The sequence below is a fragment of the Stigmatopora argus genome, chromosome 9 (genome assembly GCF_051989625.1).
Source record: "Stigmatopora argus isolate UIUO_Sarg chromosome 9, RoL_Sarg_1.0, whole genome shotgun sequence".
In the NCBI taxonomy this organism is placed as follows: Eukaryota; Metazoa; Chordata; class Actinopteri; order Syngnathiformes; family Syngnathidae; genus Stigmatopora; species Stigmatopora argus.
This window is the reverse complement of record NC_135395.1, coordinates 8,155,149-8,176,410: the sequence shown is the minus strand read 5'-3', so window position 1 is coordinate 8,176,410 and position 21,262 is coordinate 8,155,149. Positions and strand designations below refer to the sequence as shown.

The window sequence follows — 21,262 nt, the reverse complement described above, 5'->3', positions numbered from 1 at the left end:
AGAACATCGTCGCAAAAAGGGGGCGGGCTCTTCAATGTAGGCTGTTTTTTTTCCTCGGGTTTATGTGTGTTGTTTGACCAGCTGAAAATGGCGGCTCGGATTGACGAATCCTTCTAACTTTATCGCCTTAATAGTCAAACGAATAATACAGCACCCCGGCGGCCAAGTAACATGAAGACCAACTTATTTAAGGAGCGACACACACGGAACTTGTGAATCGTCACTCCGGCTATTGCGGCCAAACGGCGTCCCAACGTCGAGGTAAAGCCCCGAACTGCCGATGCTAACATCGGCTAGGTAGCTTGCGACGACTTATCAAAGAAATCGCAACAGGGTGAGCCCGTTGCGCCGTGTAATTTCCTCCACGTAAAAAGCAACGGTTTTTCGGAATATAACACTTTAAATATCTCCTCTTCGGGACTACAGGACGTGACTTCTGTTTTTTTCTAAACAATATTGGGACGGGATGCTAGCTTTAGCTTAGCTGTGTGTACCTAGCTTCGCCACTAAGAAGAATCCAAGTGTCAATACGGAACCAAAACATTGGGTTATATCAGATTTTTTTGACTGCTTCTCATGATCCTTTGCCTGTCGTTTAGAGACCATGGAGGATCCTCACACGCGGTACAGCAAACGCCTGGTAAGTACACCGATTTATTCCCGACTATCATAAAGCAGCTGATTGCGATTCGTGATAGATAGATGAAGATGGAGATGTTACGATTACGGATTTAATCGGGATTTTTGAAGCGGTTTCGTGCGTTGGCTGCTGACTGAGGTCGTGCTAGTGTTTTGTTTGGAGTGGGTCGTAAAACTAGACCAATGAAACAACTCCTAAGTTCAAGATAGGGTCAAGTTCATTGTCTTGACCTGACAGTGTTGTTCTGACCTGTTCCACACAAACTGTCATCTTATTTTATCTAAACTGTTATTGATATTACGTTTAATTCCAATTGCCGAAAAAGAACCCCATTTCATTGGTTATAGTTGAGAAAAGTCAGAAAAACAATTATTTAACCTCGGGAGCATTTAATCCATGTCATTACGAGTGCCAGCAATACTTTTGCCCATTACAAACCGTAATGCACCTTTTATGTAATGTTTTGGAGACATTAGTTTGACTGCAATGTACCCCAAGAAAGACCCGGGGGGTTGGGATATCTGATTTTTTTTGTACTTGATCCATCTGTCTAGCCAAACAATGTTACATGTGGCGGTGTGGGGATGGGGCGGGGGGCTACAAGGAGGGGCAATGTGGGGAAGATTAACCCCTGTTCTATTGTCACAATATTATTTGGTATCCTGATGAACTGGTCTGAGCTTCAGAATTTATATTGTGGATTCTGCCAGTATCAAGTCATAGTTTAATTACATTGTGGAAATAGTTTCTTAATTTTAGGAAACAATTAAAACTCAGAAAAACACTTTTTTTATAACCCCCAAGCACATCATAAAGACTTATTGCGGTTTTATAATAATCGGACATAGGCCCCTGTTGTCGTTATCACAACACAAAAAGCCTACTTGTCATCACACGCAGAAACTGCGTGTGACGAAATTGATGAACGGATTTTAGCACGTCATCGTTTCTGGTTACTTTGGTCCTTGTAAAAAAATAGCCTCAGTCAATGCATTTAATTGTACAGTTGAGCATGCCAAGCAGGGACTCTACAGTGGTTACGTAATAATGTAAAATTGTCACCTTCCTTCTTTTTCGCTAGCGTACCGGCACGCGTCGGCGCTACCAGGATGACGGAATCTCCGATGACGAAATCGAGGGGAGGCGGATGTTTGACCTGGATGAAAAGTTGCAGTGTAGCAGGTTCGGTTCGGAATTGGTCAAACACATGGAGGGAAAAGGTGAGTCGGCGGCATCTAGGTGCGGGAGACAACTAACCTTCATACCGTGTCACAGTTTGTCAAAGTTTGTCAAAGTTTCAGACTTGTATTATTGTCGTGTATTTATTGTAGAGTTTCACAACCTTTTGTGTTTTGGTTGTTTTGGGGGGTTGCGTGGTTGTTCCGTATTCTACTGTTTTACCCTTTTTGTTTTGGGTACTTATTTTTGGTGGGAGGTTTTATGCCAGAAATGTTTCATTTGTTTACGTTTTCCCCCAGATTTCAACTTTGAATACATCCAGCGCGGAGGGCTTCGAGATCCCATCATCTTTGAGAAATCTGAAGGCCTTGGAATACAGTTAGTGGTTTACCTTGACATCATATTCCAGTAAATGGACATGTGGATTAAAAAATGGCTCTAATTTTCTTCCTCATGCAGAATGCCAGACTCTGATTTTAGCGTGAGTGATGTAAAGGTCTTTGTTGGTAAGCTCCTGGCCATTTTAACCTCACAAAACACCTTCAGCTGAATATTTGGCTCAAAAATCATTCAAGTCTCTTTATTTATTAAACGACCGTTTTGCTCCCGGCAGGCAGTCGGCGCATCGTCGACGTGATGGATGTCAACACCCAGAAGGGCATCGAGATGTCAATGGCGCAGTGGCGGCGCTACTACGAGACGCCGCCGTCCGAAAGAGAGAAACTTTACAATGTCATCAGTTTGGAGTTCAGTCACACCAGACTGGAGAATCTAGTCCAAAGACCAGCTTCAGTACGAACACGTCAACCTGTTCTTCCTTCCGCCTGGCTTCTTCGATGACCAAATCTGCTATTGATTTATTATTTCAGGTGGACCTGATTGACTGGGTAGACAACATGTGGCCCCGGCACCTTAAAGAGCGACAGAGAGACTCCACCAATGCCATCGTTGACATGCACTATCCCAAAGTACAGAAGTAAGTTTCATCCAACAAGATGGGAAACGTACACACACACCCGTGGATGGGGGTATATTAATATTTCCTTCCCTTGTTACAGATATTGTCTCATGAGTGTGCAGGGCTGCTTCACGGATTTCCATATCGACTTTGGAGGCACTTCAGTGTGGTATCACATCCTACGAGGTGGAAAGGTCAGCAAACATGTCTGGAAAAGTTCAAGCAAAACGTTGTTCGCGAACATATCAAAACCTCTATTGGCACTAGAAATATTGCATTTTTTCTTCTTCTTTCAGCCCGTTCTGACGCCATTTTACTTGTGACTCTTGCAGGTGTTTTGGTTGATTCCACCAAGTCCTCAAAACCTGGAGATGTACGAGAACTGGGTCCTGTCAGGAAAACAGGGAGATATCTTCTTGGGTGACAAGTGTCATGACTGCCAGAGAATCGAGCTCAAGCAGGGCAACACCTTCCTGATTCCCTCAGGTTTGTCCCCAAATAAAATTCAACGCACGGGCCCGTTGCTTCATCGGTAAAACGCCGACGTCATTGCAGGGTGGATCCATGCTGTGTATACACCTGAGGATACCCTAGTTTTTGGAGGGAATTTCCTTCACAGCTTTAACATTCCCATGCAGCTCAACATCTACAGCATTGAAGATCGCACTCGGGTTAGCAACCTTACATTCGATAATTATGCTGAATTTTGTTTGTGGTTCCACAGGGAGATGAAAAAAAAATATGTGATTTTGATCCCTTTAGGTCCCGGCCAAGTTTCGCTACCCATTTTACTATGAGATGTGCTGGTATGTCCTGGAGCGATACCTCTACTGTCTGACCAACGTCTCACACCTCACCCCCGAGTTCCAAAAGTACTCCCTTGGCGTAGGTCAGGACTCCGACGACGTATCTTCTACGTTGCTGCGTATTGCTCTCGTCTCTTTGAAACTGACGAGATGTTTCTACGCAGGGCTGACACGAGCGGATCTTGGGATAAATGAGGAAACAGGCACTGGGACCTCCAATGGCGTCGACGGTGACGTTGAAATAAAACCGAAGGAACCCGAAGAGGAAGAGATCAAAACAGAGGGAAACGAGCACGTGATTCAAAAAACGCAGTCTACATTGACCCCCTTTGAACTCGAAGGGCTGTGGAACCTGGTAGGGAAGCTGGAAGAATTGCCCGCAAATAAAAAGTGCATCCCTTCTGGGATCGAGAATGCCGAAGCCTTGCTCGAAGATACGAAGGTAGGTTTCCATCCAATGATGCATTATTTCACACGAAACTGAATTTGCACGGGTCTCAAAATCATAATCGTTTGGTCCCGACACCCCTGTTCATGTCTAGGCTGTACTGAAAGAGCACGTAACCGATAGTCCCAAACTGTCCTACACTGGAGAACCCATTGTCAGGTGGCCCAAAAGAGTGAGTATTGATCTCTACTTTTGTTTAATAAAATCTTGCAATTTTTTCCCAAGCAGCTAAATGCAGCAATGTGTCTAAAATCACTTCTATTTTTCGTTACCTAATGACATTGATAGAATTGGTAGCACTTTTTCAACCAAATGGACTTATTACTTTGGCCTTGTTTTCAACAGCCGTCATGGTACCAACCGCCGTCACCCCCACCCCCACCGGCGCCGCCCTGCCGGCCCCGATTGGCGAACCCGTTTCACAAGCATTCCAGCCAGAGGTTCAACAAATCCTCGCGGATCTCCGCGTTGAGGCGCCGGCGCGTGCGGTGCAAGACTTGCGCCGGGTGCCGCAGGAAAGAGTGCGGCGACTGCCAATTCTGTCTTGACATGAGAAAGTTTGGTGGCCCTGGAAGAATGAAGAAGGGCTGCATCTTGAGACAGTGTCTTATGGTGAGTTAGTGGACAAGCCAGGGTTTCTTAAAACCAGGCAAATACTGTATTTTCTCACATATTTGTCACAAAAAAAATGAGACAAATTAGACTTAACATGCACGACACTGCAAGGTGACTAGGACGAAACACCATAACATCATTTATTTCAAAATAGAGAAAAGATAAATAGATATAAAGCTAAACAAAATACATTTTCACGTCTATGAATGAAATTCAAGAAAAAAGGATGACAAACGAGACCACTACAGACACACTTCCTGGTTGTACTGCTGACATGACTTCCTTTTTGAATTTGTGTAAGTGCAAGCAACAGCCTTTCGGAATGTGCAATCCAGCAATCGATTTATAGAGTATCTCAGAAATACTATGTACGATGATTTTTCTTAAGATTTTCCCTTCAAAGTAACACTTATATTCCTATTAAAACCATGAATATGGAGGTGGAAATTGTGAATCGAGGCTTCTTATACGAGAGAAATTGTAAAATTTAAAGATTTTAAGGCAATTGTAAAGGTGAGGCTTATACGTAGAGGGGGCTATTATGCGGGAAAATACGGTAATATTATTATTATTTTTTGTAATGTTCACAAAGCGTTTTGCTTTTTCTTGTTTAGCCCGCTCTGCCAAATACAGCCCGATGTGCCATCTGTCAAGAAGGGGAAGCAGAAGACTCTCATCCAAGCACTCACACACTGATGGAATGCTCCGTTTGTTCTCGAATAACCCATCGGCGATGCATGAAGGTGCGTTTGCTTTCAATTTAACCAATCGTATTCAAACAGTTTTTGTCTTCTCTGCTGACTGCTTGCAACTTTTTGCTGGCTTTCTGTCAGGATCCTGGCGAGGGGAAAATCAATACCGATTTACCCAGCTGCTGGGAATGTCCTAGGTGCTCTAACAGCAAAGACTCGGCGTCGGATGTATGCAGTCATTTTTTCTTTTTCTCTCAAACCGCCAAAATTCACAATGAAATGATGCAAGTCTTTATTCCACAGCAGACTTATAGCGAGGAGGAGGAAGAGGAGGAAAGTGAAGCGTCGGAGAGCTCAACGTCGATGCCTCCCGCCAAACCCGCTTATCGGGAAGGTATCGGCGTAGGGCAGAAGCTGATGCGGGGCAGACGTGGCAGGGCGTCATCGGGACCCACGTCCCGACCCACGGCTCCTCCTCCTTCGCAGAAACTGCTACTGCAGCATCGGCAAAACCGCAAAAGAGTGAGTCTCCTGGAGATTCGACTCAAGAAAAGGGTAAGCCTCGGGGACATCTGAATATACATTAATACCTGGCTACTTTGCAGAACGTCTTGGACCTGCCAAATCTACCGTATTTATTCAATATACCGCGCACCCATAATTTGTGACTAAAAATTAGTATAAACATTTTTTCCCACTTTTTCTCAGCCCAATGATTGCACCGGTAGTCATAAACCCAGTACAGAGGGTTTAAAAAAAAATCAAAATAATAATAATTGGACACCATAAAAACACTGTCCCTACTTTGTTATTATTCATCTATTGCGGCAAGTCTTTGAACCTATTAACCGCGATAAACGAGGTATTACTGTATTTCCTTTAAGGGTGTTCTCATGCATACTAAAATGATTTTTTTGTATTTTTTTTTTATTGCAGATAAAACTAGAGCGCAGCAAAATTCTTGCAGTAAGTTCTTCACAAACTGAAAACATCTGGATGTGTGTCGACTAATATTTCTTTCCACTTAGCAAAGACAAGCAATGGAGCGTGCCAAGTTGCAGTCTCGCCTGCGCTCTCCAGCGAACACACTATCTCAGGGCAGGGGTCGAGGCGTCGCCTGGCCCGGGGGCTCCTCTCTCGGAAGCACTTCCAGGCCGACCGGGTCCCTCCAGCAGCCACCCCCGCAGCAGCAAAAGCAGCAGTCGTCCCCCAGTCCGAGCCTTCAAGCCAAGGGAGAACTCCACAGAGGGCGGGGCAGAGGGGTGAGGCTTCGCGGAGGAGGAGCGGGTCGAGGGATGGCGGGCGAGAGGTTTCATCGGGGAGGATTAGCAGAAAAGAGCGAGGACAGTAGTAGTAGTAGCAGCAGTAGCAGCAACGGCAGCAGCACCTCGGATGAGGACGAAGAGGAGAGGGTGCAAAATGGCAGGCCAGCGGGCGATAAAGAAAACCTGCCACACTGTAGGGACAAAAATGGAGACGAGGCAGAGCAGCGAGACTCCAAAGCCAACGGCGCAGAGTGCGACGAGATGGAGCGAGACGCCGGCGGCTCGTTGGTCAAAGTGACGCTCCAAAGGCCCACCAAGGCGCCCTCGGCCATCGTCCCTAAACTAGAGGCCGTCGCTGCCCCGACGGCCGCCTCGTCGACGCCCAACCGCAACAAAACCCTCATCAGGCCGCCCATCCGACACACCAGTAAACATTCCGGCAAGCACGCGCGCGCCTCCCACCGCTCGGAAAGTCACGGCGTGGCCAAACGGCAAAAGGCGAGCGACGCGGCCAAGCTGAGCAACGGCGCCGCCTCGTCGTCTTCTTCGTCCTCCCAGCGTCCGCCCCATCGCCTGCCTCTGTCCGCCTTGCAGAAAGGAGGCGGCGCGGCAGACAGGGAGGCCATCGGGAGCGGGCCCGACTGCGAGAGGGAAGTTTGGGTGTCTGTCTTCCGCTACTTGAGTCGAGCTGATCTCTGTGTGTGCATGGCGGTCTGCAAGAACTGGTACAAATGGTGAGTCCTTGAAATTTTGCAATAGAACCGCCATTGAGTGTAATAACACGCTGGTGTGCAGGTGCCTGGACAAGCGGCTTTGGACCCAAATTGATCTGAGCATCAAACGCACAGTTACGCCCCAAGCGCTAACGGGCATCATAAAGAGGCAACCTGCTTCACTCAATCTGTCCTGGACCAACATCTCCAAAAAACAGCTAAGCTGGCTCGTTGGTCGGCTTCCAGGTCAATATTTTACTCCCTTTTTTTTCTTTTTTTTTTTTCCAGTCTTCAATTTATGTTTTACTTAGGTTTCCCCCATCATTTTTTGAGAAACAACAAACTGACCTCCAATCTTTGATTTTCCAGGTCTGAAAGATCTGATGCTGGCAGGTTGTTCCTGGACGTCCATTTCTGCGCTGTGTTCTTCTACGAGTCCTCTCCTGCGCTCTCTGGATGTGCGATATGCAGACGGGGTCAAGGACGCGCAGATCAGGGATTTGGTCACTCCTCCAGGTGCCTTTTTTAATTTTTTTTAATTTATTTTTGGAAATACAGAATACACCTGGGAGCTCATGATCATATTTCCTGATGTGCTAAATTTCACTTTTATATTTGAAATGTTTAGGCTGTGACAACCGCAGTCATTTGAGAGCCATGCAGTGTTTGCGACTCTCCGGTTTGGACATCAGCGACTCCACCCTCCGCCTGGTCATCCGCCACATGCCCCACTTGACCAAACTGGACCTTTCCCACTGCAACAGCCTCACGGACCACTCCATCAACCTGCTGACGGCGGTGGGTTCGTCCACCCGGAACACGCTAACAGAACTCAACTTGTGCGGTAAGAAACCGGCGGCCCGCGGCTCCATCTCGCCCGTTTGGCTCATTCGCCGCCGTGCCTTTTTTTTGCGCGACAGGGAGCGGCAAGCTCACCGACACGTGTCTAAAGTATCTCCGCCGTCTGTCCCGCATCTCGCTACTCGACCTGCGAGGCTGTAAAGGAGTTTCCCGCAAAGCGTGCGAATCCTTTATCTCAGAGTTATCCGTCAACGCGCTTTACTGCCTGTCGGACGAAAAACTCATCCAGAGGATATCTTAAAGACGGACAGATTCAAGTGACGTGGCAACGCCAGGACGTTTCCGTACAACTGAAAGGCTATGATGCAGGAGTGAGCCTTTTTTTTTGATACCAAAAGCGATTATTTGCTTTTCACCCGCTGTTGTCGAAAGAAACAATTGACCTAAAAAAGACTCAGGATTCCTTATTTTTGTTTTGGGGGGGATGGTGAACTATAGGTCATTATTGAGGTGTGTTCAAAGACACGTTCATTGAATTTCACCTTGGGTTTAATCTCATGTCGCTTTTTTTTGCCTCACGCACAGCAGTTTTTGGGTCGCTATTCTTTAAACGTCAACTTTTGACAACGAGTCCCTGAGTTGTAAAAGCATTTTCCTGGTAGGTTTGCATGAATACAAGAAGAAGGAGTCTCATTAATCGGGGAACGATATCTTTTTGTTCTATAAATTCAGTGATAAGCCAAGGAGCAGGTGTCACTTCAATGGTGCATTTCAGATCACCATTTGACATCAGGTGCTATTATTTCCAAACTCTTGTTTATGTACAGAGACTGTTTAGAGAAATCTAGTGATACTCCTGCTCCAAAACTGTTTAGATCTATTTTTCTCGGGTGGATTCTTTTTTTCATTTTTTTTTTCACTGAATTTCATGAGTCCGTTCAATTTAGTGGTATTTGGTTTGTTTTGTTTGGTCCGGGGATAATATTGTCTGTTTGCATCCATCAAATTACTACTTTCCCTGCTACAAGCTCATGGGAGAGAGTGCTCATTTCTGCAAATGAAAATATAGTATATACTTTTGTGTAAAACATTTCCCTCTTTTGGTGTTGAAACACGGGGATTCTTGTAGCATTATAATTATTTTCGAATTGTTTTTAAACTTCCATGTTATATGTATTATTTTTCAAGAAAAATAAAAATCAATGAATTTCAATGTTTAGTCATTTTAAAAAAAAGCATATGGGCTGGTTTATTGAAAATTAAAAATTTTACTCTTACTGTATTCGTTATTCGTGGAGGCATTCTAACGAAATAAAAAGTACCTGATATCACCAGGAGGCGGCAGCAACTCTTGGTATCGGCGTCGATTGTGCTGGAAATAAAGAGACGAAGAAGAGATTTTGAATAAAGTTGGCGGCAGCGTTGTTGCAAAGAAAGCGTCAAAGCTACGCTACGAAGTTGTCTCTTTACCACAAACATGCAGGTAAGCCTTGTTTATCGTTTTTATTCGTGAAATAATTCACTACAAGAGTAAATAAGCCGTGATCATTCATTTTTGCGTAGTTCATGCAGCGTTTAACGATAGAACCGACCGATGTTGTGTTAGCATGCATCGGCGTTAAACCGAGAACAAAGTAAAGCTTCCTATCCATTTTGTAAACAGGATTACAAGCATACGCAGGACGTGTAAATTGTTGGACATAGTGTTTTTTCGTCGTTGCTTTATTGTGCTATGTACCAAGAATAGATATGTTAACCCCCAACACATCCGTGAAAAATATGAATTACGAATATTTAAAAATGTTTTGTTTAAAGTGGTACGACCCGGTCAAAGTATTGCGTTAACGTTTTGAAAATTGCTTGAAAACTGGAAAAGTTACAGTGTTCTGTACTGTCGTTTTTTAAATAAGAATTGTAGGCCTTCGATTCAAGTGTTTTTACTACTATTTTAATGATTGCTATTACATCTTTTCAATTGAAAATTCATTTCAAATGGCCCTTAAAAATGACAATGATCAGCACTTGATAAATAAAAATCCTTTTTTCTTCTTCTTCTTCTTCATAGAATAAAGAAAATCACCAGCCACGGGCTTCACACCAGGTCAGTTATTTTGCTTTTTTCTATCTGTTCATAAAAGGTTTAAATTGGTCTGTGTATGGTTTTAACCCTTTAATGAGCAGTTTGTTTTTTTGTGGAAATACAAGTCGCAATATTAACATTTGGTATACGTACGTGTGGCCTATATAACCCAAAATATAATGTGGACTTGTGGACTCCAGATTATATTTTAGCGGAGAAAAAATGACATTTATTCATTCATTGCCGTTTTGAACTTGTTTGGCCAGACCCACAGCATGGCGTCGGGCCCGCAGCGTTTTGTGAAGCCGTTGGCTGGTGGCAGCAAAACTGTCATCCCAGGTAATTTCAGTCTTTACACATTTCCTTATAATGATGACTGGACTGACAAAATCCACATTTTTCTTTAGGTCCTATAAGAGCGTGTGGTACTTCATCCTCTAGTTTGGTTTCAAAGTGAGTATTACAGTACATATTTTTCTGTTCAGCCTATTGTAGCACATTTGTCTCTTCTCAGCACTCAAGTAATTTTTAAAAAATACAGTGGTACCTCGACATACGATCGTAATCCGTTCTGAGACAGATCGTATGTCGAGCTTTTTGTAACTCGAGCGAACGTTTCCCATTTGAAATGAATTGAAAACAAATTAATTGGTTCCAACCCTCTGAAAAAACACCAAAAACAGGATATTGGATTGGAAAAAATGTTTTATTTCTTCTAATTTGCCATCTATTAACAAAGTAACACATAACGAGTGGTTTAATAGTAATAAAATGTGTTTAATAGATGTAAAATTAGACGCATTTTGCGGAGGGGAGAGACAACGACACACACGGAGGCAGAGGGGGGGGGGGTTCGGGGGACTTTACCCACGGCAACAACGCAGCACTCGTAAACGAACAAACAAATTTATTTTGGATAAATATATACAGACACTCAAACATACGTTTAATGGAACTTTACACAAAACTGAATTCTAGTTTTGTCTTAATCTTTTGTTACCTATGTTTTCCGGGTTAGCGGTTTGCCGCGCCTTCACGTTCGCTATCGATGGATTGTTTGTTGTTGTATTTCCTTCAAAATAGTCCGGAAATGATGCACACAAATGTCCTCACAATAGGATAACGCACGACCACTTGTCAACAAGAAATAGGCTTATATGAGCGATCGCGGGAGCTAACAGGCTAAGGAAGGAAAAGCAGGAAATGCAACAGCTGCCTACGTATTGATTGTGGGTAATGAAGTTTTATTCTGAGAAAGGGTGCCATTGGCTATTGGTGTTGTGTGCTCGAGTATACTTCATTACCCAGAAAGCCCTCTTTTTGCCAGCGCATGCGCGTTGTACGTAGATATAGTAGTTATACACGAAAGAGATGCGGCAAAAAAAGACAGTGCCTTACAATGATAAAAAGCCTCATGTCATGGCCACCTGGCTTCGTCGCATCTCGAAATTTTAATTGTATCGCGAGCGAATTATTCGATCAAAATTTTCGTCGTAACACGAGCATGTTGTATGATGAGCATGTTGTATCACGAGGTACCACTGTAATAATATTTTTGGGGGATGTGACTTTTGAAAGTATATGTTTGGTGTCAAGCTGTTTTTTGGGTGATAAATGGGCCTTAACTTTATTATGATTTGTTATTCTCAAAACATTTCATGGTGTTTGTCACTAGTAGATGTCCAATCCATTTTCAGCCATTGTCCCAATTTTATTTTTCGCTCTTTTTAGGAAGGTTAGCATTAAAGACTTTGACATTGGTCGACCCCTGGGAAAAGGCAAGTTTGGCAACGTGTACCTTGCCAAGGTAAAAGACCTGCAAGCCATCGTGGCTCTGAAGGTCTTGTTCAAGTCCCAGATGGAGAAAGAAGGCGTTGAGCATCAACTCAGGCGGGAGATTGAGATTCAAGCCCACCTCAAGTAAGTTTGGAAGTTTGCTTCAAGCAACAGCTATTTTGGATTTTCGTCTTTTTGGCCGCTTTAAACGTTCCCTCCAACGACGGGAATGATTTTGCCAAAGCAAAGAAATCATGTGAATGACAGTTGTCATCTGGAATGGTCACACATGGTATTGCCTGTTTTTCCTTCCTCAGGCATCCCAACATCCTTCGCTTTTACAACTATTTTGATGACCGCAATAGAGTATTTTTGGTGCTGGAGTATGCGCCTCGCGGAGAGCTGTACAAGGAGCTCCAGAGACACGGACGATTTGACGACCAGCGCACTGCTACCGTAAGACATTTGATCAGTGGTAATATATATATATATATTAAAAAAAAAAAGACAAAACATGTAAATTTTTTTGATCAATTATTTTTAAATGGAGAATATTTACTATTAAGTCATTCACTGTCATCTGCACCCTGTCAAAAACTAAAAAAATATATACCGTATTTTCACGACTATACAGCGCATCGTATTTTTAGCCGCAGTGTCAGTATCGATTGCTATTTCTGTATTTTAAACACACAAAGGACGCACCGTTTTTGTAGACGCAGCCAGGCATGGCAAAACATACACCATCTTAACCATGCACGCTACACCCGCACGCTAAAAACACGTTTTTAAAAGGGCAACAGAAGCAAAACTGAGTCAAATCATTTATTTATTCAATTTGTATGTTCCTTTTCTTGTTTGAGAATGACAATAGATATTTGAATTAAAACATGGTATTGTCAATTGAAATGTAGTCAATGTTCAAGGAAGTCTAAAAGGTATTGCAACATAACATGTCTACATGATATGTTTGTCCACTCTGTGTATCATCTATTGCCCTAAAATTCAAACGCATAACTCCACCAACTGCACGACACTCGACACGCTCGTACCTGAAGATTTCTCTATCCGGTTTTGAACAAAACAATCGTGAAACGAAGAAAAAAAAGGTAAGATTTCTGATTTTCGTCAGCAGGAAATTTTAGGTGCGCACTATATTCGAGTACTGCGTTTTTCCAGATTTTTTTGGGCCCAAAATTACCTGCGTGTTATTTTCGAGTGCGCGTTATATTCGAGTAATTACGGTATGTGCGCCTTATAGTCGTGAAAATACGGTATATATATTTAACAGAAAATAACATGATTGCATTTGTCGCTGCTTGCTTTTTCAGTACATGGAAGAAATCTCGGATGCACTTTTGTATTGTCATTCCAAAAAAGTCATCCATCGCGACATCAAGCCGGAAAATCTGCTTCTCGGCTACCGCGGGGAACTGAAAATTGCCGATTTCGGTTGGTCCGTTCACGCGCCTTCTCTCAGGTAAAGCGCCATCTTTCAAATGGAAAATGTGCTTTTATTTTGTTGCAAACTTGATTGAGCTCACCATTGTGCCGGCAGGCGTCGCACAATGTGCGGCACTCTGGATTACCTCCCCCCCGAGATGATCGAGGGTCACACCCACAGCGAGAAAGTGGATTTGTGGTGCATTGGAGTCCTTTGTTATGAGTTTCTGGTGGGCAATCCTCCATTTGAAACTCAGTGTCATGCTGAAACCTACAAAAGAATTATGAAGGTGGGTCAGTCGGGACGTTTTTTTTCTTGGGTGCCCTCGGCTTTGCTTTCAAGCATCTCAAATTAAACTGTCGTTTTGGCCAAAGTATGTCGAGACGCTGAAGGCATTTTTCACAAATTCATGCATTGACAGAATGGCGTGTGGGTTTTTCGCAGGTGGATCTGAAGTTTCCACAGGTGGTCTCCGCTGGCGCGCGGGATCTGATCAGCAGGTTACTGCGCCACTGCCCGACCGATCGCTTGGCGCTGCAGTCTGTCATGGATCACCCGTGGGTGCGTGCAAATTCGCGACGAATCTTGCCACCCGCCTATCCCGCTAAAACTTCGTGAGACCTTCTTTTAAAGTTTTATTGCTAAAGACTGTTTGTGTCTGTGTTCCCAACAATGCTTTTATATGTAAAGTTTACTCACTGTACTGACTTGGGCTTGTACAGTGTGGTGTTTTTATTTACAAGCCCATCTCAATAAATGAGAATATCGTTGAACAGTTCCTTCTTAGTTTAATTCTAAAAATCTAAATTGTTTGATTTCATTGAAAGAAAGTACCTTTTTAAAAGGCCTTCCTCATTTCTAGATTGAAAGCTTCTTAATTTAATTTTCATTGATTTTTTTTCTCATCCAGGTAGATTGAGTGTTATTTTCAAGTCAAACAGGATCTTGCCTTGTTAGGTAATGTTTTATAAAAATGATGTACTGTAGGTAGCCATGCCCAAATTTTTGCTAACAGGTTGGCGGAGAGCAATGTTCCCTCTAATTTTTTGTTTGTCTGGGCAGAAAGAACCTCCCTGAGCACACTGACTACCGGTGTGAGCAACATCATCATTGCTCGCTATGGGCACACACCAGTATCACACCTGCCATAAGCAGGTGTAAGTCTACTATACATGAATGATTTAGTAATAATAAAATGTAATGATTAATATCTATGATTTGGAGGCCCGGCGGATGAGTGGTTCGCGCGTCGGCCTCACAGCTAAAAAAAAAAGGGATTTTATTTTGTGCACTCCATATGATTTGCTGTGCGCAGAGAGGACGAGAGTAGTGCGCAATTGCGCACACGCGCAGCTTAGGGGGAACATTGGTGGAGAGCCATATTCACCCATTAAGTCAGCCACGTATGGCTCGCGAGCCATATGTTCCTGCTATAGAATATCAAGAACTGAGTGACCCGCAGTCAGCTGATGGACAGCTCCACCCTCCACAACCAGGAAGAATAGAATCCCCCCATACGGAGAAATGAAAGAAGCATTAGCTGCCTGTCTCGTGTGAGCCAGCTCATTTCTATTCTGACAAAATTCCGTAGACTTTATTTAACAAGTGATGCGCTCGGCTTGCAAGTTGACCGGAATCGAGCAGCGCGCTAGTCAGCGGTGGCCGATACCATCACGTTGAAACGGGGGGGATTCGTGGATGTCAAACTGGAAGAAAGGCCGTCTGAAAAAAATTGTGCTGGGAATACACTCGGGATGGGTGGCAAGCTTCCACAAGGACCGGCAATTCCACTCAAGTGACGAAAATGAACGCACTTGGATTGAAAGTGTTCGCCGTCTGAGGTCTTTTTTCCCCTTCATAAGTGGAATATGCAGCAGACAACACCATTTTTACTAGCCAGCTGGCCACGTTAGCCTAGCTAGCTCTTAGTTCCTCAACGCTACTAAATAAATTAGTGGGCTGAGTTAGCTTGGCGAACTCAGCCCACTAATTTAAAAAGCTACGCACGACATTCATTTTTTTCCCATTTTAAAAAAAAAACTTCCTTGCCGTAGCAGCGTGGATAAATTTGTTTCGTGACAGGTTAAACCAGCGCGGCGTCCTTTGTCACTTCCGTCTTCGGTGTTTGCAAATTGTATGGGCTAGCCGCTAGCATATAGCGCTTTTTAGCTAGCTTTTTTTTTAAATCCTGACACACCGTCAATTGAGAAACAAACATGGCTCAAGAAGAGTTTCCTCTACATTTCCTGGTGTGGAATAATCTGTATCAGGAACTTGACCAGGAGATGCAAAAGAACGAGGTGAGTCTGTTTGGACGGCATCTTATCGTGATGTTTCGCACTGCGGTGGGCTGAGGCGGCTTGTTGCGTTTGTGAGGCTGGGTGTGCGTGCGGGGTTCCGCAGCGAGATCTGGATCGGCTGGATCCGAGGGGGCGCACCCCACTGGAGCTGGCGGTGTCCCTGGGCCACCTGGAGTCCGCCCGAGTTCTGCTCAGATACACCGCAGACCCGACGCACTGCAACGCGCAAGGCTGGACCAGTGGGTTCACCGGTCGTGGCCTTGGGGGGCGTAAATAAGGCGATCGCTCATGGGGGCTTGCGTTGTAGTCTTGCAGGAGGCAGTGAGCACTGGGGACCCCGAGTTGGTTCAACTGGTCCTTCAGTACAGAGACTTCAAGCGGGCGACGGAGAGGCTGGCGGGGATTCCAGAACTGCTCCGCAAGCTGAGAAAGGTAGAAGAAGAAAAAATCCAGATGTGCATTTGGGTTGAAAGTTGGAGAAATTCAAGCCTTGTTAAACCTGTTCTTTCTGTTAAGGCCAAGGATTTCTATGTGGAGATGAAGTGGGAGTTCACCAGCTGGGGTGAGTGTTTTCCTGGATTTTCAGCACTCGCGGCATCCCTGAAGTCAACGTCTGATTCATTTAGATTTTACAGAGGAGCCTTTGTTTACTTTCAAAATGAAGCACACGTTTGATAATGTTCTCAATTGATGTCAAATCAAAAATAGCTTGAAACAAAGGAGACTTGTGCTGAAGAGGCCTATGATTTTAAGGAATTTACCATCCTAAAATGTAAAAAACAATAGTTACTTTGATAAAAAGGATGCTGTCTTAGTAGGTAGTTGACCAAATATTAGAGCCTTATTTCTTTTTTCAATGGCCTTCCTATGAAACCTCCTGCTCAGTTTCATTAGCTTGTGTGCCGTACATGCATTATAAATAGGGACTGTAATTTGATCAAAGGACTGTTAAAAAATACGGTCTAGATAACCGATGAAAACCAAGTAGTGTACAAGTCAGCACACATCTTTTAGGTCGGTTTTCCTTAACACCTGTAACAAACGTTTTTGTTTTTTTAAATGAAATTACAATTAATCCGCAGTCTTTGCACTGACCTCTTCCGTCTCCTTTGTTCAAATGTTCAGTGCCTTTGGTTTCCAAGGTGTGCCCCAGCGATGTCTACCGCGTTTGGAAGAGTGGCTCGTGCCTCCGCGTGGACACCACGCTTCTGGGTTTCGAACACATGACCTGGCTCAAAGGACGACGGAGCTACATCTTCAAGGGTGAAGGTCGGTGCCAAAAGAAAGAGTCTGACCGTCACTTTCCCCGACGAGTGTCTGCTAATGCTTTCCAATTCCTCCGTAGACGATGGCGCCGTGGTCATGGAGGTAGACCACGAGAAGCAGGTGGTGTACACGGAGCCGCTGGTCCTGTCTCCGCGCGATGCGCCCTCCCTGCTGGCGGCCATGCAGCCGTCGCAGGAGAACACGGCGCAGAGACTCACGTCGCCCATTGTCGCCACGCACCTCAATACGCGCAACATTGCATTTGAGCGGTATGGCGACTTAAACCTCCTTTTTAATAGATTTGCGCCCCCAAAATGGCCAAAATGTGCATACCTAAAGGAGCAGAAAATTGTCCATCGCTCTTAAATTGAAGCTTAAAATGTATAGAAAATATTCTTTACCGTCCAAGTACGTTTCAATGGAGTACGATAATAGCGTTTGCTAAAAGAATAAGCTAGCCGCCAATATAATGTTTTTCTTGGAATTTCTCAAGGCACCACTTGGCTTAAAAGCGACACGCTGTGGCCGATAAGCTTTTAGAATATTTTTTACATTTGGATTTTAGCAACAAGTCTGGCCTTTGGGGCTGGCGTTCTGAGAAGAGCGAGATGGTTAGTGGATATGAAGCAAAGGTGAGATTCTACGCTTGCCTGAAGTTGATTTGATTTGGATGTTTTTGAACTTAGAAAAAATGTGTATCTAGGTTTACAGCGCGACCAATGTAGAGCTTGTGACTCGGTCGAGAACGGAGCATCTGTCAGACCAGGATAAATCACGCAGCAAAGGTGAGCTCAAAGATCAGACCAAAGCAAAAATGAAAATTAAAAACTAGAGAAGCCACACTCAAGTTTAAGTGTAAAGTAATTATCCCCTCTATTTTTCCCCCCTTATTTAGGCTCCAAAACTCCTCTGCAATCTTTCCTGGGAATTGCTGAACAGCACACAGCTCACAATGGGGTAAACACATCAGACTTTTTCCCTCCCACATTTCTATCTGTCGTCATCTTCACATGAAATGGTCTCCCTCGCAGAGTAACGTGTCCCAGTGCGCCAGTCCACACAACCCCACCGCCATCACGGCCGAAGAATACTTTAATCCCGAGTTCAATCTTAACGGCCGGGACATCGGACGCCCTATTGAGCTCACCAGCAAAGTTCAGAGGTATGACTGAGGAACGCCAATAAGACATATACTGGATCGCCACACAGTCCGTTACAACTTTTCTCGCTTTTTTGCTTTTCAGGTTCAAGGCCAATCTGTGGTTGAGTGAAACCCACCCCCTGTCGCTAGCCGAGCAGGTGACCCCCATCATAGACCTCATGGCCATCTCCAACGCTCACTTTGCTAAGCTACGTGACTTCATCACCTTACGCTTGCCTCCAGGTTTTCCTGTCAAAATAGGTGAATGCCAAGTAGCATCATACGCCGTATACTCGTTGCGATTCTTATTCTGTATTGTCGTTGCCCTTGGTAGAAATTCCGTTGTTCCACGTGCTGAATGCCAGAGTCACCTTCAGTAACTTGTGCGGCTGTGACGAGCCGGTGAGCTCGGTGACGGTTCACAAACCCGAGAGCTCAGAAGAAGCGGGACAGTCCACTTCTCCCTTTCACTGCGAGGTCGACCCAAGCGTGTTTGAGCCCCCGGCAGACTACAACACTCTCGGACCGGGCCGCAGCGAGCCGATGAGGGACGAAGACGACAACCTGCTGCAGTTCGCCATCCAGCAGAGCCTCCTGGACGCTGGCACAGAGAGCGATCAGGTTGCAGGGCTCACTATTTTGACAAATAAGTCGCAAAAATACAGTACCTGTCATATTAATATAGGAGGTGTAATTGCCTTTTTCTTGAGGTGACCATTTGGGAAGCTCTTACCAACAGTCGCCCGGGACCCCAGTCGCCCCTCTATGAGGAAGACACTCAACTGGAGAGGTGGGCTTAAATGACTGTAAAAATCCGTGTGCGGTCGATTGGTGGCTGGTCTTTTGGTGGCCGGTCTTTTGGTCGCCAGTCTTTTGGTCGCCCGTTGTCAACAATGGCCATGAGCAGTTTCACTGAGCCGACGTGTGAGTCTATAAGAGTTTGTATGTACATGTGTTGTCCCTTTTAAGAAGCTACGTCCGTCAGGGTCTTAGCAGGTTCTCCAACAAAAAAAATAATACAAGTCCGGGAAATTTGGAGCTTTTCTTTAGCCTAATAATTACTAGGGCATTAAGTATGACTAAATAGTAATTCGCAGTTTGTATTTAGGGAATTTTGTAGCGATGTTTAAAATGGTAATTATCACTTATCTTCCGGGCGACCAAAAGACCGGCGACCAAAAGATCGGCGACCAATCGACCGTGTACCGTAGAAATCCATTCTCCGAAACAGTCATAGTTCCCTTTCTAATTTGGTGAATGAACGGCCCTTATGTGTAATTAGGGATCTGCGAATAGAAGTCCGCCATTCGCCCTCCTTTCAGCCCACACAGGGGAGCGCCTAATCCCGAGGCCCCGCGCTGATGTCTTTCTTTCCCCTCCCCTTTTTGTCCTTTCGACAGGGCCATCCAGGAGTCTCTGTCTATCTCATTGGCTAGCAGAGAAGAGGGGGACGAAGTACAAGAGCCCACCCCTCCAGCGGCGGACTCCCCGTCGGACCCCGGCACCAATCCACCCTCCTACGACGCGGCGGGCGAACCGGCGCTATCGGGACCCCTCGGCGGGGCTAGCAACTTCGACGAGCAGCTGCGTATCGCCATGGAGCTCTCGTGCCGTGAGCAGGAGGAGATAGACAGGTCAGGTTCTCCCTTTAGTCGGTTATCGAAATACGATTGGACGGGCACCGAGGCGTCGTTGATTTGATACATTTCATCAGAGACGATGGAAGGTATCGGTGTTCGAGTGGTTAGCGCGTCGGCCTCACGCTTCTGGGTTCGAGCCCAGGTCCGTCTTCGCTATGGGGAGTTTGCATTTTCTTCTTAGGCTTGCGTGGGTTTTCTTCAGGTACTCCGGTTTCCTCCCATATCTCAAAAACATGCAGGGTAGGCTAATTGTATGCTAGCTTGGTTCTAGCAATGAGTCATTGGTTGTTTGTCTCCTTGTGCCCTCCGATTGGCTGGCCACAGATTCACCTGGTGCCCGAAGTTCGCTGGGATAGGCTCCAGCACCCCTTGTGACCCGTGTGATGATAGACGGTTCGGAAAGTGAATGGTTTTTTAGTTTAGCCTGAACGTTTTAGATACAACATGCTCATCAACTGGACAAATAGAGTAGCAAACATTTCAAAATATGTATTTGTGAATTTTAACATATTCATTTATGTTATATTTAAACGTATGCCATCCAGCCTTCCTGTTATTTGGAAACAGGGCTCAGCTCCAGTAGGTGTTTACCGTTGTCTACGACTGCCATAATATCCACTATGTGGGTAATTTGCTGTATCAGTAAGAAATGTCATGTTTTTCATGGGGCAATTCGCATTTGTTTTCTTCATAGGAAGCAGAAAGAGGAAGAGGAGGAGCTGGAGAGGATCCTGCAGCTGTCACTCACCGAGAAGTAAAGTAACATATGAATGGCCGGGGGGAATGTGGACTCCTAATTTATTCTTGTTTTATTTTTAAACACAGACCCTAAGTTATTACAGATGTTTTATTTATTTCTTTAGGTCCCTGAAAAGCGTGAAAGACGAGAATGAGTGACAATAAGTGCAAACTGGTACTCTGTATCACATGACAAAGGCAGGGGAGACAAAGGGAGCTTTAAAAAAAAAAGAAAGAAAAGAAAAAATCTTTTAAATATTTTTCTGCGTTTCAGTGTCTTTAAAACAATAATGAACGGTCTTAATTCTCTAAGCATATTCCATGGTACATATGGAGGAAAGCTTAATGAAACCATATTCAGAAAATATTATTGAACCTTTGCAACATTTGTTGACTTGCTTGTGTTGGTGTGAAAAATAAATAATTCATGATCGGCCAGATTTATTTATTTATTTTTGAAGCAGGGCTTTGCAAATCGGCCAACTATCCTAAAAAAGTTTATTTGAATTTTCCTTGTAATTTTTGCAGTACTTGCAAAAAAATATCTATATTTAAAGATTTTTTTTCTTGATTTAAAAATGTTTAGTCATTGTTTACCAATTAAAAGTAAAAAAAAATCTAACTTGCTACCAATGCTACTATAATATTTGTCAACTCATAATATTCTTTTTAATTGATACGCTTTATTTAAAGAACACAATAGTCGATAAATAAGAATTGTCCATCTTAAGAAAAAAAAAGGGTGAGAGTGTAAGAAAAT

The 21,262-nt window shown here is 44.3% G+C and overlaps 3 protein-coding genes across 4 annotated transcripts; all 3 read left to right on the top strand.

Moving 5' to 3' along the window:
- The first annotated feature begins 32 nt into the window (after positions 1 to 32).
- On the top strand, positions 33 to 9,330 carry kdm2ab (lysine (K)-specific demethylase 2Ab). 2 transcript variants are annotated; one of them, XM_077608856.1, is made up of 23 exons: positions 33 to 261; positions 600 to 640; positions 1,722 to 1,860; positions 2,119 to 2,197; positions 2,279 to 2,325; positions 2,433 to 2,611; positions 2,689 to 2,795; positions 2,878 to 2,971; positions 3,110 to 3,263; positions 3,333 to 3,448; positions 3,540 to 3,666; positions 3,748 to 4,025; positions 4,126 to 4,203; positions 4,377 to 4,643; positions 5,261 to 5,389; positions 5,480 to 5,566; positions 5,642 to 5,893; positions 6,275 to 6,304; positions 6,367 to 7,337; positions 7,399 to 7,562; positions 7,686 to 7,832; positions 7,945 to 8,160; positions 8,237 to 9,330. In XM_077608856.1, the coding sequence occupies exons 2-23, from the start codon at positions 605 to 607 to the stop codon at positions 8,416 to 8,418; spliced, it is 3,879 nt and encodes a 1,292-aa protein (XP_077464982.1). In that variant the 5' UTR covers positions 33 to 261; positions 600 to 604; the 3' UTR covers positions 8,419 to 9,330. The 2 variants fall into 2 exon arrangements, with proteins under 2 accessions (XP_077464982.1, XP_077464981.1); XM_077608855.1 differs by lacking the exons at positions 33 to 261; positions 600 to 640; positions 1,722 to 1,860; ... (3 more) ...; positions 2,689 to 2,795; positions 2,878 to 2,971 and having other exon boundaries at positions 3,114 to 3,263; positions 5,645 to 5,893.
- Positions 9,331 to 9,476: 146 nt separating this feature from the next.
- Positions 9,477 to 14,190, top strand: aurkb (aurora kinase B). Its single transcript, XM_077609581.1, has 9 exons — positions 9,477 to 9,600; positions 10,183 to 10,218; positions 10,464 to 10,536; positions 10,605 to 10,650; positions 11,929 to 12,117; positions 12,291 to 12,429; positions 13,305 to 13,453; positions 13,532 to 13,706; positions 13,862 to 14,190. Exons 1-9 carry the CDS (start codon positions 9,595 to 9,597, stop codon positions 14,033 to 14,035), a joined length of 987 nt encoding a protein of 328 aa, XP_077465707.1. The 5' UTR covers positions 9,477 to 9,594; the 3' UTR covers positions 14,036 to 14,190.
- A 1,238-nt stretch (positions 14,191 to 15,428) lies between these two features.
- On the top strand, positions 15,429 to 20,940 carry ankrd13d (ankyrin repeat domain 13 family, member D). The gene is made up of 15 exons (XM_077610180.1): positions 15,429 to 15,717; positions 15,794 to 15,956; positions 16,025 to 16,149; positions 16,234 to 16,279; positions 16,843 to 16,986; positions 17,063 to 17,252; positions 17,549 to 17,615; positions 17,687 to 17,768; positions 17,879 to 17,940; positions 18,015 to 18,145; positions 18,228 to 18,385; positions 18,459 to 18,745; positions 18,835 to 18,914; positions 19,525 to 19,758; positions 20,459 to 20,940. The coding sequence occupies exons 1-15, from the start codon at positions 15,634 to 15,636 to the stop codon at positions 20,520 to 20,522; spliced, it is 1,917 nt and encodes a 638-aa protein (XP_077466306.1). The 5' UTR covers positions 15,429 to 15,633; the 3' UTR covers positions 20,523 to 20,940.
- The last annotated feature ends 322 nt before the right edge of the window (positions 20,941 to 21,262 follow it).

What these genes read in the sequence shown, in the direction of transcription:
- kdm2ab (XM_077608856.1), top strand. Translation starts at nt 605, where the DNA reads ATGGAGGATCCTCACACGCGGTACAGCAAACGCCTG. An exon ending in GCATTGAAGATCGCACTCGG is followed by an intron (nt 3,449 to 3,539) that starts GTTAGCAACCTT and finishes TGATCCCTTTAG; the next exon opens with GTCCCGGCCAAGTTTCGCTA. An exon ending in AGATTCGACTCAAGAAAAGG is followed by an intron (nt 5,894 to 6,274) that starts GTAAGCCTCGGG and finishes TTTTTATTGCAG; the next exon opens with ATAAAACTAGAGCGCAGCAA.
- aurkb (XM_077609581.1), top strand. An exon ending in GTTCACGCGCCTTCTCTCAG is followed by an intron (nt 13,454 to 13,531) that starts GTAAAGCGCCAT and finishes TTGTGCCGGCAG; the next exon opens with GCGTCGCACAATGTGCGGCA. An exon ending in CCTACAAAAGAATTATGAAG is followed by an intron (nt 13,707 to 13,861) that starts GTGGGTCAGTCG and finishes GGTTTTTCGCAG; the next exon opens with GTGGATCTGAAGTTTCCACA.
- ankrd13d (XM_077610180.1), top strand. Translation starts at nt 15,634, where the DNA reads ATGGCTCAAGAAGAGTTTCCTCTACATTTCCTGGTGTGGAATAATCTG. An exon ending in GTGGGAGTTCACCAGCTGGG is followed by an intron (nt 16,280 to 16,842) that starts GTGAGTGTTTTC and finishes TCAAATGTTCAG; the next exon opens with TGCCTTTGGTTTCCAAGGTG. An exon ending in GAGCAGGAGGAGATAGACAG is followed by an intron (nt 19,759 to 20,458) that starts GTCAGGTTCTCC and finishes TTTTCTTCATAG; the next exon opens with GAAGCAGAAAGAGGAAGAGG.